The sequence below is a fragment of the Caretta caretta genome, chromosome 11 (assembly GCF_965140235.1).
Source record: "Caretta caretta isolate rCarCar2 chromosome 11, rCarCar1.hap1, whole genome shotgun sequence".
NCBI lineage: Eukaryota > Metazoa > Chordata > Testudines > Cheloniidae > Caretta > Caretta caretta.
Genome location: NC_134216.1, coordinates 44,607,411 through 44,624,067, shown reverse-complemented (window position 1 = coordinate 44,624,067; position 16,657 = coordinate 44,607,411). Strand labels below are relative to the sequence as shown.

The window sequence follows — 16,657 nt, the reverse complement described above, 5'->3', positions numbered from 1 at the left end:
GCGAGATTATAAGTAATTTAACGTATTGTGGTTTGAGCATTGGCCTGCTAAACCCAGGGTTGTGAGTTCAATCCTTGAGGGGGCCATTTAGGGATCTGGGGCAAAAATTGGGGATTGGTCCTGCTTTGAGCAGGGGGTTGGACTAGATGATCTCCTGAAGTCCCTTCCAACCCTAATATTCTATGAACATGTATCTCCAAGGTATTTTGTATTAAACTCAGATTGCATTTTAATGAGAAATTTATTTAAACAGACTTTATTTTTTAAAAAGAAAAACATTTAATCAAAAAATCCAATTTAAATTTTAAACAAAAAACAAACAAACATTGATCTTTATCCAGCCTGAAGTCATGACATTTACTTTTCCACCTACTAGAGAAAAGGCTCCAGTATTTATAATTGCACAAGTTTAGCCAGGCTGTTGGGCATTAGTTTACTGGCCGAATTCTGCTATGCAGGTGCGTGCAACTCCTGTTGAAGTCAGTAGTAGTTGCAGCTGTGTAGCAGAGAATTCAACCCATGGGACTAAATCCACAAAGGGACATGAGTGCCTAACTCCAAAAATATGACTTGCACCAGACAAAGTGGGTATTCACCTACGAAAGCTTATGCTCCAGTAAGTCTGTTAGTCTATAAGGTGCCACAGGACTCTCTGCCGCTTTTACAGATCCAGACTAACACAGCTACCCCTCTGATACTTACTCCAAAAAACAAAGATCCTCAAAACCTCTGCTCAGCTACTGTCTAACCCTATAGGCATCTATAGTCACTAGGCACCTAAATCTCCATCGGTGGGCACGCACAAAGTTCCCTAAGGCACTGGAGAGCTCCTCAGACTAGGCATTCCCTGCGCTGATCCAGTAGACATTGCCAGAGGACGCCTAAGAGCGCACCTACCGAACTGGATACTGCCCAGATCATAGCGATGGTGGTCATATACCTTATATCCACTGCCCTAACCACTGGGCTCTAAGGTATTCTGGGAATGGGAATCCCTCCTGTTGAAAGTTGTTCTGCTTTGTATGGACTACTTAAATATTCACTGGAGTAGGGACTGGAAACAGGATCTCCCAGGAGAGTGCACTATTCTCACTCTCTCTCTGGCCCAATGAATACTATTTTATAGAAGTGGAACACCTTCAGTAGAAGAGAGACTGACCTCACAATACCCCATAGCCTCCGCACCGCTCCAAATGAGAGAGAGAGAGAGAACATGTGTGTATTTGACCCAGAGTCTCCCACATGTGGGGAATGAGTCTCCTCCTCAGTTTTTGTTTTCTGGAGAAAGGGTTGACCTTTCTTAGGCACTTAGCCTCAGGAGACAGTTCACAGCTGTGAATCCTGAGCAGAGATCATCATCTCCCTCAGCCCAGAGTAAAGCACCTAGGTCCTTATGGGGGAGAGGGAAGCCTCGGCCCTGCACCTCTCCTTGGCATTTTCTACTGGCTATCTTGAGCAGCTTCCTGCCCAGTTTGCTGGCTTCTGTGAATCCCATTCTGAGATGTTTAACGCTCCCTACGCATTGCATAGGGAGCCTGGGCACCTAACCTGTGGCTGAGCAGTCCACTGGGCAGCAAGGCACTCACAACAGGTGCTGCAATACTCAGCTAAGTCTCCTTCGTGGATCTAGAAAGACCCTAGTGTTCACACATTCTCTCTTTAGCAATAAATTGTGCCTATTTTACAAGAGCAAACTGGTCAAACTACCAACAGTATTTGTTAGATGGGTCCTTAGATTTCTTTTTTATTCCACCAGTTGTGAAAGCTGGAAACCTGAACTTTACCAAGATCATACTTTTGTACTTAATATTTTTAAATTACATTTCTATCACTTAGAGCAGACTTCAAAGACCATGAAAGGGTAATCCTTTGGCATTTTACAGCACTTCACTATATTGACTGCTCTACAAAGATTACAGCATTGATGAAAAGCGCCCTTCCTTCCCCAAAAAAAGAAAAAGCACCAATCTCTATTCCCCAAGTACACATCAAAGGCTGAATTAAGTTGGGCATTCAGTACTTGGATGTCCATGCCAATTTTGGTCTGTGATTTGTGTATTCATTTCATTTGAAAATGACGGTGCCTTCCATCTGTCAATGGAAAATGTGTGCTTCTCTTTCCTCCTGCCCCCAGCCAGTTCTCTGGAACAGTATTATATTAAAAAAAATATACAAAAGTGTTGGACAGACACCCTTCCTATACCCATCAATGCTATATTCAGAACTATGCTGTAACAAAAATATACTGTTGATAATAGCAGAGGGACATAATTAAACTTTTTTTTCCAACAAAATCTTTGATATATCACAAAATAAGACCTAACATCATAGATTATTTATGTCTCTAAATAGCTCATATAATGGGTTTCCCCCCAAAAAATCATCATAAGTGATAGTGGTTAATTGTGTGGAAAGTTTAATTTTAAAAATCTTAAATCTGTTAAAAAAATTTGTTTACACACCAATGTCTGCAAGGAAGTGGAACTCATTTTAAAATATTTTATAACATGGCTTAGTACTTGCGCATAAGCCCTATATACTCCATACTGTGTCTCATTTAGCCTACTGTATGAAACTGTAAATTGTAGATGCCAGAAAATAAAGATGTTACAATTTAACTATGAAACCCAAGAAAACCACATACTTTTGGGTATGACAGTCTCTTAATTCAGAGGTTAATTAACAATATAGATTTGTATTTATTATTACACTATTATTCCACTGAAAAAATCATACTTCAGTCAAATCATGAAAGTCTTTGGTTGAGGAATTTACTATTTCTAGTCCATAAAAGGCAACATCGCTAAAGCATTAGGAATGAGTCAACAGGGGCTTTATTCCTGGATCACAATCAACCTACCCTATCACCCTGCATGAGTCACATTTGGCCAGTCTTGCAGAAATCAAAACTGCTAGAAGTCAGGATATTAATCTCGATGTACCACAAAAACAAAAGGAGTAGTACTTGTGGCACCTTAGAGACTAACCAATTTATTTGAGTATAAGCTTTCGTGAGCTACAGCTCACTTCATCTTTTCTTTTTGCGAATAGAGACTAACACGGCTGCTACTCTGAAACCTGTCTCGATGTACCTCAGTCTCTCCTTCTGTAAAATGGGGATAACACCCCGCCCCTTGAGCGAAGCGCACCAAGATCTGCGTTACAAGTGGTAGCGTGTTGCCCTCTAGTGGCAGTCCTCGGCAACAATAACAGCCTCCTACTTCTCACAGCCGAAGGAAGGTGAGCTGAGGAGTCCATCAGCAGGGCCTGCGGTGTCAGCGCTGAGAGTCCCAGGCTGGAGCCCTGCTGGTGGGCCCGTAGGCAGTTTCCCGCCTACCATAATAGGTACCAGGCAGCACCAGACTAAGGCAGTATCGGTACCAAGCGAGCCTGGCCCCGCCCCGCCCGCCAGGGTGGGCGCTCGGGACCCGCGGGTTACCGGCCAGAGACTGGAGACAAGACAGGCAGCAGCTGCTGTCCGTTGTTAGGGAGCGCCGGGGCCGCCCACTGCGGGGCGCCTCACCCTGCGGGGCAGGCGGGAGAAGCGCCACCCCCTTCGTGAGAGGGGTGGTCCGCCAGGCACAGGCCCTACCGGCGGTACGTTGGTCCCCTCCCCCCACGAACGTGCCGCGGCAGGGGCTGGGCTCCGAGTCTGGACCGCGGGCCAAGCGTCTCAACTTACAAGTGACGCGCCATTCTACTAGCGGAGCGGCCACCCATAGAAACTACGATTCCCAGCATGCATTGCGGCCCGCCGGGGAAGGCAGGCGGGAAGCCTCGCCCCCTGGAAGCTGTGGTATCCGCTGGCTCCTCTGCTCGCGGCCCGGCCCTCGCTCACGGAACAATTTGAACGCGGGCGTAAAGCGACACACTCATCAGCCGGGAGATGCGTCATTTCCGCGTGCGACGGAACAGCCGCCGTGATAGGTGTAGCGCAAGGTAGCACCACCCCGGTAGTTCCAAGCTCCGAGCATTTCCGTTTCCGCCTGGGTTGTTGCCGTGGCAGCGAGGGTGGGGGAGGAGACGCTGGCTGGCTGCCTGGCAGTGGCAGGTACTTCCGTTTCCGGCGGGGCGGTTGCCTTGGTAGCGGTGGCAGAGCGACGCGCTGGGCCTGGTAGCCGCGGGCATGGCCGGGGCAGCTCCGATCCCGGACGGGGAATTCACGGCGGCCATTTACGGGCTGATCCGGGCCGGACGGTTCGCGGAGGCGGTGGGGATCCTGGGCAGCGAGCTGCAGAATAGTTGCCGTTCCCGGGCCGGCCTCTCGCTGCTCGGCTACTGCTACTACCAGCTGCAGGACTTCGCGGCGGCGGCCGAGTGCTACGAGCAGATGGGGGCGCTGCACCCCGAGCTCGAGGAGTACCGGCTCTACCACGCCCAGTCCCTCTACAAGGCCGGGCTCTACGCCGAGGCCCTGCGGGTCGCCAGCCCCCTGCTCGATGTGCCCGCTTACCAGGGACGCGCCCTTCGCCTGCAGGCTGCTGCCCACTATGCGCAGGGTGACCTCTCCGCAGCCAAGAGCTTGGTGGAGCAGGTGCTGGCCTCTGCTGCAGAGAGCAGCCCTGGAGCTGCTGAAGACCCTTCAGAGCTACCAGATGCTGAGGTCAACCTAGGCTGCCTGTTGTTCCGGGAAGGGCGGCATGAGGAGGCCTGCAGCAAATTTGCGGGTGCCATGCAGGTGCTGGGCTACTGCCCCGAGCTGTCATACAACATGGCGCTATGCTGCTACGCAGCCAAGCAATACGCACCTGCCCTCAAACACATCTCTGACATCATCGAGCGCGGAATCCACCAGCACCCCGAGCTCAGTGTGGGCATGACCACCGAGGGCATCGACGTCCGCAGCGTGGGCAACACACTGCTCCTGCACCGCACTGCCCTAGTGGAGGCCTTCAATCTCAAAGCTGCCATCGAGTACCAGCTACGCAACTTGGAAGCAGCCCAGGAGGCACTCACAGACATGCCACCAAGGGCCGAGGAAGAGCTGGACCCTGTCACCCTGCACAACCAAGCGTTGATGAACATGGACAGCCGGCCCACTGAAGGGTTTGAGAAACTGCAGTTCCTTCTGCAACAGAACCCCTGCCCACCAGAGACCTTTGGGAACTTGCTGCTGCTGTACTGTAAACATCAATACTATGACCTTGCTGCCGATGTGTTGGCAGAGAATGCCCATCTGACCTACAAGCTGCTCTCACCTTACCTTTACAACTTCCTGGATGCTATGATTACATGTCAAACTGCTCCTGAGGAGGCCTTCCACAAGTTAGATGAGCTGGCAGGGACAATGACTGAGCAGCTGAGAAAGCTCACTAAGCAGGTGCAGGAAGCGAGGCAAAACCGGGATGATGAGGCTGTCAAGAAGGCAGTTAATGAATATGATGAGACTCTGGAGAAATATGTGCCCGTCTTGATGGCCCAGGCCAAGATATATTGGGACATGGAGAATTACACTATGGTGGAGAAGATCTTTCGCAAGTCAGTGGAGTTCTGCAATGAACACGAGGTGTGGAAGCTGAATGTGGCTCATGTGCTCTTCATGCAGGAGAATAAATACAAAGAGGCCATCGGCTTCTATGAGCCCATTGTCAAGAAGCACTATGATAACATCCTTCAAGTCAGTGCCATTGTGCTGGCCAACCTTTGTGTCTCCTACATCATGACCAGTCAGAATGAAGAGGCAGAGGAGCTGATGAGGAAGATTGAGAAGGAAGAAGAGCAGCTCTCCTATGATGACCCTGATAAAAAGATCTACCACCTTTGCATTGTTAACCTAGTGATCGGCACACTGTATTGTGCCAAAGGAAACTATGACTTTGGCATCTCGAGGGTAATTAAAAGTTTGGAGCCTTATAACAAAAAGTTAGGCACAGATACTTGGTATTATGCTAAAAGGTGCTTCCTGTCCTTGTTGGAGAACATGTCCAAGCACATGATCATGCTGCGTGACAGTGTTATTCAAGAGTGTGTGCATTTTCTAGAGCAGTGTGAACTATATGGCAGAAACATCCCCGCTGTTATTGAGCAACCACTTGAAGAAGAGAGGATGCACAGTGGGAAGAACACAGTTACATATGAAGCCAGACAGTTGAGGGCACTGATATATGAGGTCATTGGGTGGAATATGTAAATGCTGTGGCATTCCCATACAAGATGGAGATGGACTATAATTCTTGTTTTATTTTCACTTTTGTTGATCCTGGCTATCCAAAGTAGTGTATTTTCTCTTTGATGTATTGTATTTAAATATTTGTTCTACTGTTTTGGAGTATTTAATGGAAGATGGTATGCTAGCACAAAATTAACATGTTTAATGACTAACAATATCCTCATGCATCAGTGATATTTTATGGTTTGTTTTTTTTAAGATATGACTACCACCAGAAACCTTATTACAGAAATGTTGTGGAGGTTCTTCTGTGTATATGGTTTTATTAATATGAAGCTACATTAACTAGCTTTTATAATCTGTATATTGACACTGAAATAATTTCTCTTCTGTCTCCTATCAGTTTTGTGGCTAGACTTTAATGGAAATCTGGCATAAAGCCATTTCTTTAATTTATAGTCCTTTCCCTCTTTTGGGAAATGCTTTCTTTCTGTTTTATTTTTCTACTGCATTTTCATATATTTTATATTATAGTGGTTGTATTTCCTAATACAAACATAGTTTTTATAATAAAAAACAAGGCTACAAAAATTAGCAGGGTTTTCTGTTATTTTTACCCTGGTGCTTAGGAAAGTGACAGGTCTAATTCAGGAGCTGAGAAGGTAGTGAGGTACATGTAGTAGAGTAGAGAAATGGGAGCCAAGTTTATTCTGCTTCTCTTCCTTCAGTTAGCGTCAAAGATGAATGGGTTCCTGGTTCTGTGATTAATATTACACTGGCAGGATGGGTATTTCTGCACATTCTGATGTAAATTGGGCCATGATAAATAGGAGTTGGTTCAGACATTGGTCACCTCATTCCTAATACTTACGGCCTACTTTTATAGCTAGTTCTCCATATGTTATGTTACTAGCATTGCTCCCTTTCAGTATAATGTGTTATGTATTGCATATAACTTCATGTGTTGGTCTTAGGAGCACCTTCTTTTCTATTACCTCCCCATATACCTTCATCAGTAGAGGTTACTCACTAGCTTGTTCAAAGTAGCACCTGTAGAAATAACCCATCATGCAGGGTCTGTCCTGGTGTGTTTAGATAGCTGTTGTCTCTCCCTCTGATGGCAATAGTATTCCCAGCATTTGCCAGCCTCTAGTAAGCACTGCATGAATTGGTAATTGTATCAGAATCCCCAGTGTTCAAAAGCGTGTAATACCAATTTCATGTGAGATTTACTGCTCCTAGCCTTGGGAGGAAAAAATCTAATCCTCACTCAGTTTTCTCCTCCTATACCTCTCAGAAAAGCTGTTCATTTACCTACTCACACTCCTTCCTTTAGCAGCTTCCTTACCACTGGCTCCAGACAGCTCATCTCCTCTATATACCTCTTATGCCTTTTGAAACATATGTTCCTACCTTGGTATCTTTGTGCAGTCCAGCCCCTTACTGTCCCTTGTTCAATTGTCTTCCTGAAGGCTGTTCTCTCCTTTGCGCTATGTGGCGATTAACCTTCTTAAAAGATTTAGATTTGTACCTTTAACCCACTCCCTTACCTTAGATAGCTTCCCCCTGCATTGCCTATGCAGTAGGGTTTCAAGAATGCTTGGCTCAAAAAGTCCAGTTTCTAAGCAGTGGTTTACCTGGTAAGAGAAAGGAGCTCAGCATTTTTTGACCAGAGTGTTTATTGGTTTTACAGTGTGTGTGGTGAAGAATCCAGATGCAGTATCTACTCCCCCTTATGCATACCAACTTTTCTACCTCTCCACCTTGTTCTGCTGTGTCCATTGGTCCTTTTTTTTTTGTCTTGTCATCTAGGGACCTGATTGTTATCACCCAAAAATGTATAATTTTTATAAGGTTGATCAGGAATGGCAGGCCCTTGACTACTAACATCGAACAGGAGGCTTACAACGGTTTCAGCATTGGTGAACTAAATGTATTCATGCACTGGTGCTGGGTACAGTTGCTCATCAGGTTTTCAGACAAGGGAAATGGGTGTGTTTTAGGTAATATTAAGGCTTAACCAGTTTCTAAAATGATGTTGTACATCACCCATTGTCAGCAGCAGACAAATTTCCTAGTGTAGACAAGTCTAGAGAGTGCTATTTAGCACAGAGTTCTAGAAGTAAGGCCTCCATAGTTCATTACTAGTCCATGGAGCCATCCAGCCCCCCCCCCTTCCATATTAAATATTTTCCACTACTCTTTCCACATGAGGCAGAGACCTGCAATTTCAAATTTTGTTCACATTCATGGAGCACAGGAGCAGGCTGTAAAGCATGTTTCTGATTTACAGTGGAATTGTACTATATATTATGCAACATAAACAACATGACCTTTAAAAAAATGGTTTTTAAACGTCACTCCACATACTAGAGAATGAAGTGCAGGCTGTGGGCAGGGGCACAGGGAACATCAGGGCATTGTTTAATATTCATCATGCATGTTCTGCAAAACTCAGTGAACATTTAAAAAAAATCACTTTGCATAGGTATGTGTGCCAGTGCAAATGCTGAATCCTCTCCCAGCAGTTTAATGCAGAATGAAGACCACTTTACAATTTTATTCATGGCTGACCTATTCTGTAATGTTTCCATGCTCTGTTGTCACAGAACCAGTATTTAACATTCATCACTGTCCACAAGTACCTAATAACAGGCAGGGACTCCCCCTCTCTTTCCATGAGCACAGCAGGGCCCCAAAGCATAGGTCTGGTCATTGAAGGCATGGAAGGTGGACAAGTGGTTCTGGGGAATGTTTCTCATTCATTTCAATTTCAATGGCAGCCCCTTAACTCCCAGGGTGGGGCGGGACCAATACAGGGAAGCCGGCCTGACTCTGCCAGAGGCTCCTCTCCACTCCCAACCAAAGCCGAGTAGTTACAGCGTCTGGAAACTTAAGTAAGTTCTGTCTCTGTAATGCAGGCTGTGCCTAAAGGAGGTAGGTCTGAAAACACACATGGCAACACATTTGTTGAAGTCACACTGTCCAGGGGCCAGATAGAGAGGTCACAGTAGAAATGTAGACATAAGGATCCTCTGCATTAGAAGCCCTTGCTTCTCACAGATCTCTGGTGATCCATGAAGATCATAATGGATCTGCTGCTGTAAAGAGTTTGCACTCTCCTACTTGGGAATAACTAGCACAGAAGGGAATGAGGTTCTTAGACCAGCATTTCTCAAATGCAGCCATCAGGAGCTTTTCTTGTAGCCACAACCTCCTGGGCAGACTTAGGGGGTGGGAGAGGCAGTAGACCCTCCCCCAGGGCCACCAGCAGGGTTTGGACCCTGACCCTTCATGGAGCCACAAACACCAAGCAGGTAGCCAGCGAGTCCCCACCTTCCTAGGGGCAGTAGGGCTCCAGCTTCGGGCTTCACCCTGGGTGGCAGGCAGAAGGCTTTAATCAAGAGGCTTTACCCCAGCCGAGGGGCAGCAGGTACCGGCCCTTGGCTCACCATCACCCCGGCCCCCACTGTCTCCCTACCCACCTCCCCATCCAGAGTTTAATTTGTCCCCTAGCTTGCCAGGGTTGAGTAAGTCTGCTGTGAAAATTGATATTCGTATGCTTGTAAATATCACTTTTCACAGCCTCCCAGCTAGCTAGTAAAGTCTTCTGTGAAAAGTGATATTAACAAATATTACTTTTCACAGCAGCAGACTTACTAGCTAGCAAGTCTTTTTTAAAAAAGCAGCTAAAAAGGCAAAAGAAAACAAAAAAAACAAGAATGTGCAAAGCACCTTATTTGTGTTTCTTTTCTGTTTAGATCCAGTAACGAATAGAGACAACTGTACATTATGTTTATTATTGAGTCTGCAAAAAGAAACTCTACATAAATAAATTTGGACATGTATATTTGCATATTTTTGTTTTTCCCAAAGTTAATAATTTTAGGAAAAATTATCAGAGCAGCCACCAAAAAAATTGTTTGAGAACCCCTGTCCTAGACCTGGTCTACACTAAAGAGAAAAGTCGATCTAAGCTACTGTAACTCATATCGACGTAGCTTAGATCTACTTACCGCGGGGTCCACATGACGCGATGTCGACTCCCCTCACTATTCTCTACCCAATAGAGTACAGGAGTTGACTGGAGAGCGACCTGCGGTCAATTTAGCGGGTCTTCACTAGACCCACTAAATCGACCGCTGGTGCATCGATCACCGCGCGTCCATCCCCTGGTAAGTGTAGACAAGCCCTTAGACTGTGTAAAATGGTAGAGACATTAGCAAATATTGCTGTATTACCTAATACAAATCACTAGGAGGGTGGAAGTTCTTGTTGCGTGTTTGCAATGTGTTTCTTTCTCCCTTGACAAACCCTGGAAAACAATGTGAGTAGTAAAGTGCTTTCTGCATTTCCTTACAACCCTCTTACCTACCTCCCACCCCCACCCCTAAATCCTATGCACTAAGGCAGGGGTGGCCAACCTGAGCCTGAGAAGGAGCCAGAATTTACCAGTGTACATTGCCAAAGAGCCACAGTAATACGTAAGCAGCTCCCCATTAGCTCCCCCCCGCTCCCAGCGCCTCCCACTCACCAGCAGCCACGCCAATCAGTGCCTCCCCCTCCCTCCCCATCAGCTGTTTCGTGGCATGCAGGAGGCTCTGGGAAGGAGTGGGAGGAGTGAGGGCATGGTAGGCTCAAGGGAGGGGGCAGGAAGGGGTGGAGTAGAGACAGGGCCTGTGGCAGAGCCAGGCGTTGAGCAGTGAGCACCCCCCAGCACATTGGAAAGTTGGCACCTGTAGCTCTAGCTCCAGAGTCGGTGCCTATAGGAGCCGCCGCATATTCACTTCTGAAGAGCCACAGGTTGGCCACCCCTGCACTAAGAACTACACCATCGCTGTGTTTTTCTGGGTAAGTACCTACTGCTGTCTTTGAAAAGCTTGTTTTATGGCATCTTCAACGGCAAAGCATTTGATCATGAAACATGTTATAAATGTTACAGCCAGTCTTATAACCATCTTCACACTGCATCTAATGTTGCCCCTATCTGGTTTTCACACAAGTACAGTTTTGGAGGAAGGCACATTTATTTGGAAGAGGGGAAGGATACCAAAAACGGGTTATGCTGCTTAGAAAATAACAATCTGTCCAAATCCATGCCACGTGCGTGCTTTGTCCATAGTCAAGATTGTTGTTTTCATTAAAACAAAAAACAAACAAAGAAATAGCCACACTACTCAGAAATAGCTGATTGTCTTACTGTGGAGTTCACTGAAGACAAACATTGCTTCTTCAGCAGGAGCATCTAGTTTTTGGGATGCATGGCGAGAGGGAAGTTAGCAACCCCCTTATATCACATCGTTATATGAAAGTTCAGCAGCATGAAATCCCACTCCACCCCCCCCACCCCTCCCTCCCTCTCTCTCTCTCTCTCACACACACACACACACAAATATCCTGATCTGGTAGTGATTTTATTCAGAATGATAGTTTCATGGTAAAGAAAACCTGGGAAAATGAATCTAGTGTCATATTACTGACCTCAAATCTTAAAAGGAATGCCACTTATAGATTCTAAGGCCACAAGGGACCACTATGATCTTCTGATCTGACCCCATATAGAACACACACCATAGAACTTCCCTAAAATAATTCCTAGAGAATGAACTTCTCCACGGGCCTGTTCCTTTGGGTGACAAAGTTGTACTATGCTACAGTGTGCAGGGTTGGTTTGTTTTTTTCCTTCCTTCAATTACTCTTGTAATAATTACAGCAGAAACCACATGGGGTGAAGGCCTCAAACTGATGCTCTTCCACTAGTTCAAAATGGGATATCAGGTGAAGCCAGGATGGAACGAAGAGTCAGTTACATGATTTACCTCATATCCCATCTTGAATGCCCTTGATATTTAAATCTTAGTAATAAATCAAATAGCTGCTGACAACAACAGAGCAGAGGCAATGGATGCTAGGGCCATGTCTATAGCTCTGCTGAACTTCTTTGATCTCTTTTGATTGCAGTCAAGGGAGAGTTGACTTCAGAATAAGGCAAGGCACAAAAGACAAGAGATACACAGAACTGTTTGTTTTACCAAAAAAGGAAGAAATCTCATTAAAGGTTTCTACAGATGAGTTGAGATGTATTTCTACAAGGTGAAGGAGTCCCCTTTACAGATAGAGGGTACGAGTATTCTAGCGTAACCGTATTTCTCTACAATCAGTGATGTTACTTACAGGAGTAATGATCATTCACTGAAGACCTGGTTTTGGATTCTTGATGTCCCCCAATACCTCACTGTGAGTAGAGCCATTGAAATGAATGGGATACTTTTGAAGTAAGGTCCAACTGAATGTGAGCAAGGGTGGCAGAGTGACTCTCTGAATGAAGGTTTGCAGGCTTGGGACCCTAATGTGTGTACGGTGTGTGCTGAAAGATAAGAACTGAATGATCTATCATCTCTTCTCCTCTCTGCCCTTTTCTTCTTTATCTCCTCTTGTCCCTTCAATCACTTATAATGCTACTGATTCCTGGCTAAATACAACTGTATCTGCTGCCAGGAGCTGGAGCAGCAGATCAGATTTTCACTAGTAGCACTTAGGGCTTGTTCCTTCAAGGTGCTGAGTGCTCTCAACTCCCACTGACTTTAGTAACAGCTGAGGACTTCATTGGGAGTTGAGGTCTGTCAGAACATTGCAGGATTAGTCCTTACTGCTATATTAGGGCCTAGTAATAGTTGTAACCATTCAATATAGCAAAGCTCTATTGTTAACACTTCTGAACCTGTTTCTATCTCTGTGTACACATAAGGAAAAGAGAGTATGTTTAAAGGATGCCACGGCAGGTTCTGAACCCAGCAACACTTTTATATAAATCTAGAGAAACCCTGTTGACTTCATTGTGAAAAGAAGAACTGCCACAATAGGGGGGCATCTTTACACAGCTGATGAAACAAGGTAGAAAAATAGTAAATAGAGACATTAACGGTGTGTCTACGGCAAACTGAATTGAGCAAGAATGAGCAAATGGAATAAATATACACTTGAGAACAAAACACGTTTTATGAAAAGTTGAAATATTAGAAAAAATCAAGCTTACTCTAATGATGTGTACTTAGCTGGGCTAATGATCATACCAGTGTCCAGACATTGAGATTTTGACAACATTACTGGATGTCAGTAGTAAAGCTAACCCGGTGTACATCCACAGATGGATCCTAACCCAAAAAAAAAAAAAAAAAAAGCATGGTTCTCTGTTCCTCGTTATGGCAGACTTGTCAGAACCTGAGAAGTATTTTTCTGTTATACTATGAGACCTTAGTGATACGGGGAGAGTGAAGTGGGTAATCAGGAATCTGTGATGGGTTTTGTTTTCTGCAAATTGCACGTTTATATTTCTCAGTGCTCTCCTTGCACTGAATTCATAAGCCATTTTGTTCTCAGAGTTTATTGCAGACTGTCAGAGGAGACACTCACTGTCCTCTCTCAGAAAGATTTACTTTTCTTCTTATTTCAACAATTGAAAATTTAAGAAATTCATATTTAATTATAGATTTTGCAAATCCTTTTTAAAAAAACAAACCAAAAATCCTCTAAATGTTGGGCCTTCATTGACTGATGCTGTCGCCTCAAAATAAAGAGTGGAGACATGCACTGTGCAGGGCATGTCTCCTTCAGATTCTGGATCATGCAAGAAAAGACATGTATGTACTGACTTCAGCTGTTCTGCAGCACATTTCTGGGTGCGCCGCTTTCCAGCAAAGGCATCTCTTTTACAACAAAGAACATGGATCATCATAGGTGCCGTACCACACATATTTCTTTCTTTTTAGTTCCACTTAAAATAGTCTTTTGTTTGGATTTCCACATTCCCCAGACTTCACAGTATTAAACTAGTGCATGAGAACCAGAAAAGGAAAATGACTCGCAGCAAAAATACAGCTAGCTACTTTAGAGTCAATGTCCAAGCTGGACAAAAGTTACATAAACAGCATGAATCGTGAAAATGAATTAGATTTTTAAAACTTTCCGTTTGAATTATCTCAATTATTAGTCACAGCCATAAGACAGCTGAAGTGTTCCTTTAAAGTGACTGATACCGTTATTCTGAAAGACTGCGGAGAATACTTGCAATTGAAGCTCTCAGCCTACATGATAAACAGCTACTTTTTAGTCATAGAATATCAGGGTTGAAAGGGACCTCAGGAGGTCATCTAGTCCAACCCCCTGCTCAAAGCAGGACCAATCCCCAACTAAATCATCCCAGCCAGGGCTTTGTCAAGCCTGACCTTAAAAACTTCTAAGGAAGGAGATTCCACCACCTCCCTAGGTAACGCATTCCAGTGTTTCACCACCCTCCTAGTGAAAAAGTTTTTCCTAAGATCCAACCTAAACCTCCCCCACTGCAACTTGAGACCATTACTCCTTGTTCTGTCATCAGCTACCACTGAACAGTCTAGATTCATCCTCTTTGGAACCCCCTTTCAGGTAATTGAAAGCAGCTATCAAATCCCCCCTCATTCTTCTCTTCTGCAGACTAAACAATCCCAGTTCCCTCAGCCTCTCCTCATAAGTCATGTGTTCCAGTCCCCTAATCATTTTTGTTGCCCTCCACTGGACTCTTTCCGATTTTTCCACATCCTTCTTGTAGTGTGGGGCCCAAAACTGGACACAGTACTCCAGATGAGGCCTCACCAATGTCGAATAGAGGGGAACGATCACGTCCCTCGATTGGCCGGCAATGTCCTTACTTATACATCCCAAAATGCCATTGGCCTTCTTGGCAATAAGGGCACACTGTTGACTCATATCCAGCTTCTCATCCACTGTAACCCCTAGGTCCTTTTCTGCAGAACTGCTGCCGAGCCATTCAGTCCCTAGTCTGTAGCGGTGCATGGGATTCTTCTGTCCTAAGTGCAGGACTCTGCACTTGTCCTTGTTGAACCTCATCAGATTTCTTTTGGCCCAATCCTCTAATTTGTCTAGGGCCCTCTGTATCCTACTCCTACCCTCCAGTGTATCTACCTCTCCTCCCAGTTTAGTGTCATCTGCAAACTTGCTAAGGGTGCAATCCACACCATCCTCCAGATCATTTATGAAGATATTGAACAAAACCGGCCCGAGGACTGACTCTTGGGGCACTCCACTTGATACCAGCTGCCAACTAGACATGGAGCCATTGATCACTGCCCATTGAGCCCGACAATCTAGCCAGCTTTCTATCCACCTTATAGTCCATTCATCCAGCCCATACTTCTTTAACTTGCTGGCAAGAACCCTGTGGGAGACCGTGTCAAAAGCTTTGCTAAAGTCAAGGAACAACACATCCACTGCTTTTCCCTCATCCACAGAGCCAGTTATCTCGTCATAGAAGGCAATTAGATTAGTCAGGCATGACTAGCCCTTGGTGAATCTATGCTGACTGTTCCTGATCACTTTCCTCTCCTCTAAGTACTTCAGAATTGATTCCTTGAGGACCTGCTCCATGATTTTTCCAGGGACTGATGTGAGGCTGACTGGCCTGTAGTTCCCAGGATCCTCCTTCTTCCCTTTTTTAAAGATGGGCACTACATTAGCCTTTTTCCAGTCGTCCGGGACTTCCCCCGATCGCCATGAGTTTTCAAAGACAATGGCCAATGGCCCAGCACCTTATTTGGTCTGTGTAGCTCAGCCATGACCCAGCCTCAGGGACAGTTTCCTAGTAAAATAAAAGAGGCTTTCAGTCTTGACAAATATTTAGGGTTTGTCTTTAGTAAAACAACTCTTGGTTAGCTGAATGTCATCCACTGGGAGAAAAAATGGAGACCATCAGACTCATTTTACAAAGGGCCTCTTGATTAGTGTGATTTTACTAAACCCTGGTTGAATTTAGATCCATGTAGGCCGACCTTTAATGGGACTCTGTGCGGGCCCAGGTGGATCTGATTGCAGGATCAGGGCTTATAAGCAGATGTATTGTACAGTACAATAAAAAAGAATTTGGACATTGGAATTTATTCTCATTTCAATGTGCAAAGCAGTGGCATGAGGAGAGAATTGGCTACTTTGTCCATCAAACATACTGCATACTAACGATGGTATGATTCAAACACAGTTCAATGAGTATAGATACACTCAGTAAGGGTCTCTCCTTTTTCATCAATATGTTTTCAAATTTATGTTTCAGAATAAAGGGGCTATGATAGGAAAATTAATGTCTGTTTAAAAAACAACACAGCGCAACAACATTCCAGCTGCAAACACTGTATAGGAATGTTTATCGCCAAACAATAAAGCTGTTTTTATTTTATAAAAGTAAAATAAAAATGTGTTAAACTGTATTAAAGATTTGTAATGCTTTTAAAAAAAGCAATAATGCTAAATTCTGGGTCATGGAGATGACCCCAACTGCCAAAAACAAAGATATGCACTTAAGGCCACACAGATTAAATTATACACATTTAGGGGCACAGATGATATTTCTTAAGGAGGAAATTTTCATAGGTCATCCTAGACCTAGTCACAGTGGAGAAAATGATTAATGTGGCACTCTAAAATGGTTTAGTATAAGATGATATCAAGCATGTCACTCCAAAAGTTACTGCAGGCCAACTTGAAAACTTTGCTACAAGC

At 44.8% G+C, this 16,657-nt stretch overlaps 1 protein-coding gene across 1 annotated transcript; it reads left to right on the top strand.

Moving 5' to 3' along the window:
* Nucleotides 1–3,228: 3,228 nt before the first annotated feature.
* Nucleotides 3,229–6,703, top strand: IFT70B (intraflagellar transport 70B). The gene has a single exon (XM_048868452.2). It carries the CDS (start codon nucleotides 4,127–4,129, stop codon nucleotides 6,128–6,130), a length of 2,004 nt encoding a protein of 667 aa, XP_048724409.1. The 5' UTR covers nucleotides 3,229–4,126; the 3' UTR covers nucleotides 6,131–6,703.
* The last annotated feature ends 9,954 nt before the right edge of the window (nucleotides 6,704–16,657 follow it).

Coding starts and splice junctions, on each gene's coding strand:
- IFT70B (XM_048868452.2), top strand. CDS start 4,127: ATGGCCGGGGCAGCTCCGATCCCGGACGGGGAATTCACGGCGGCCATT.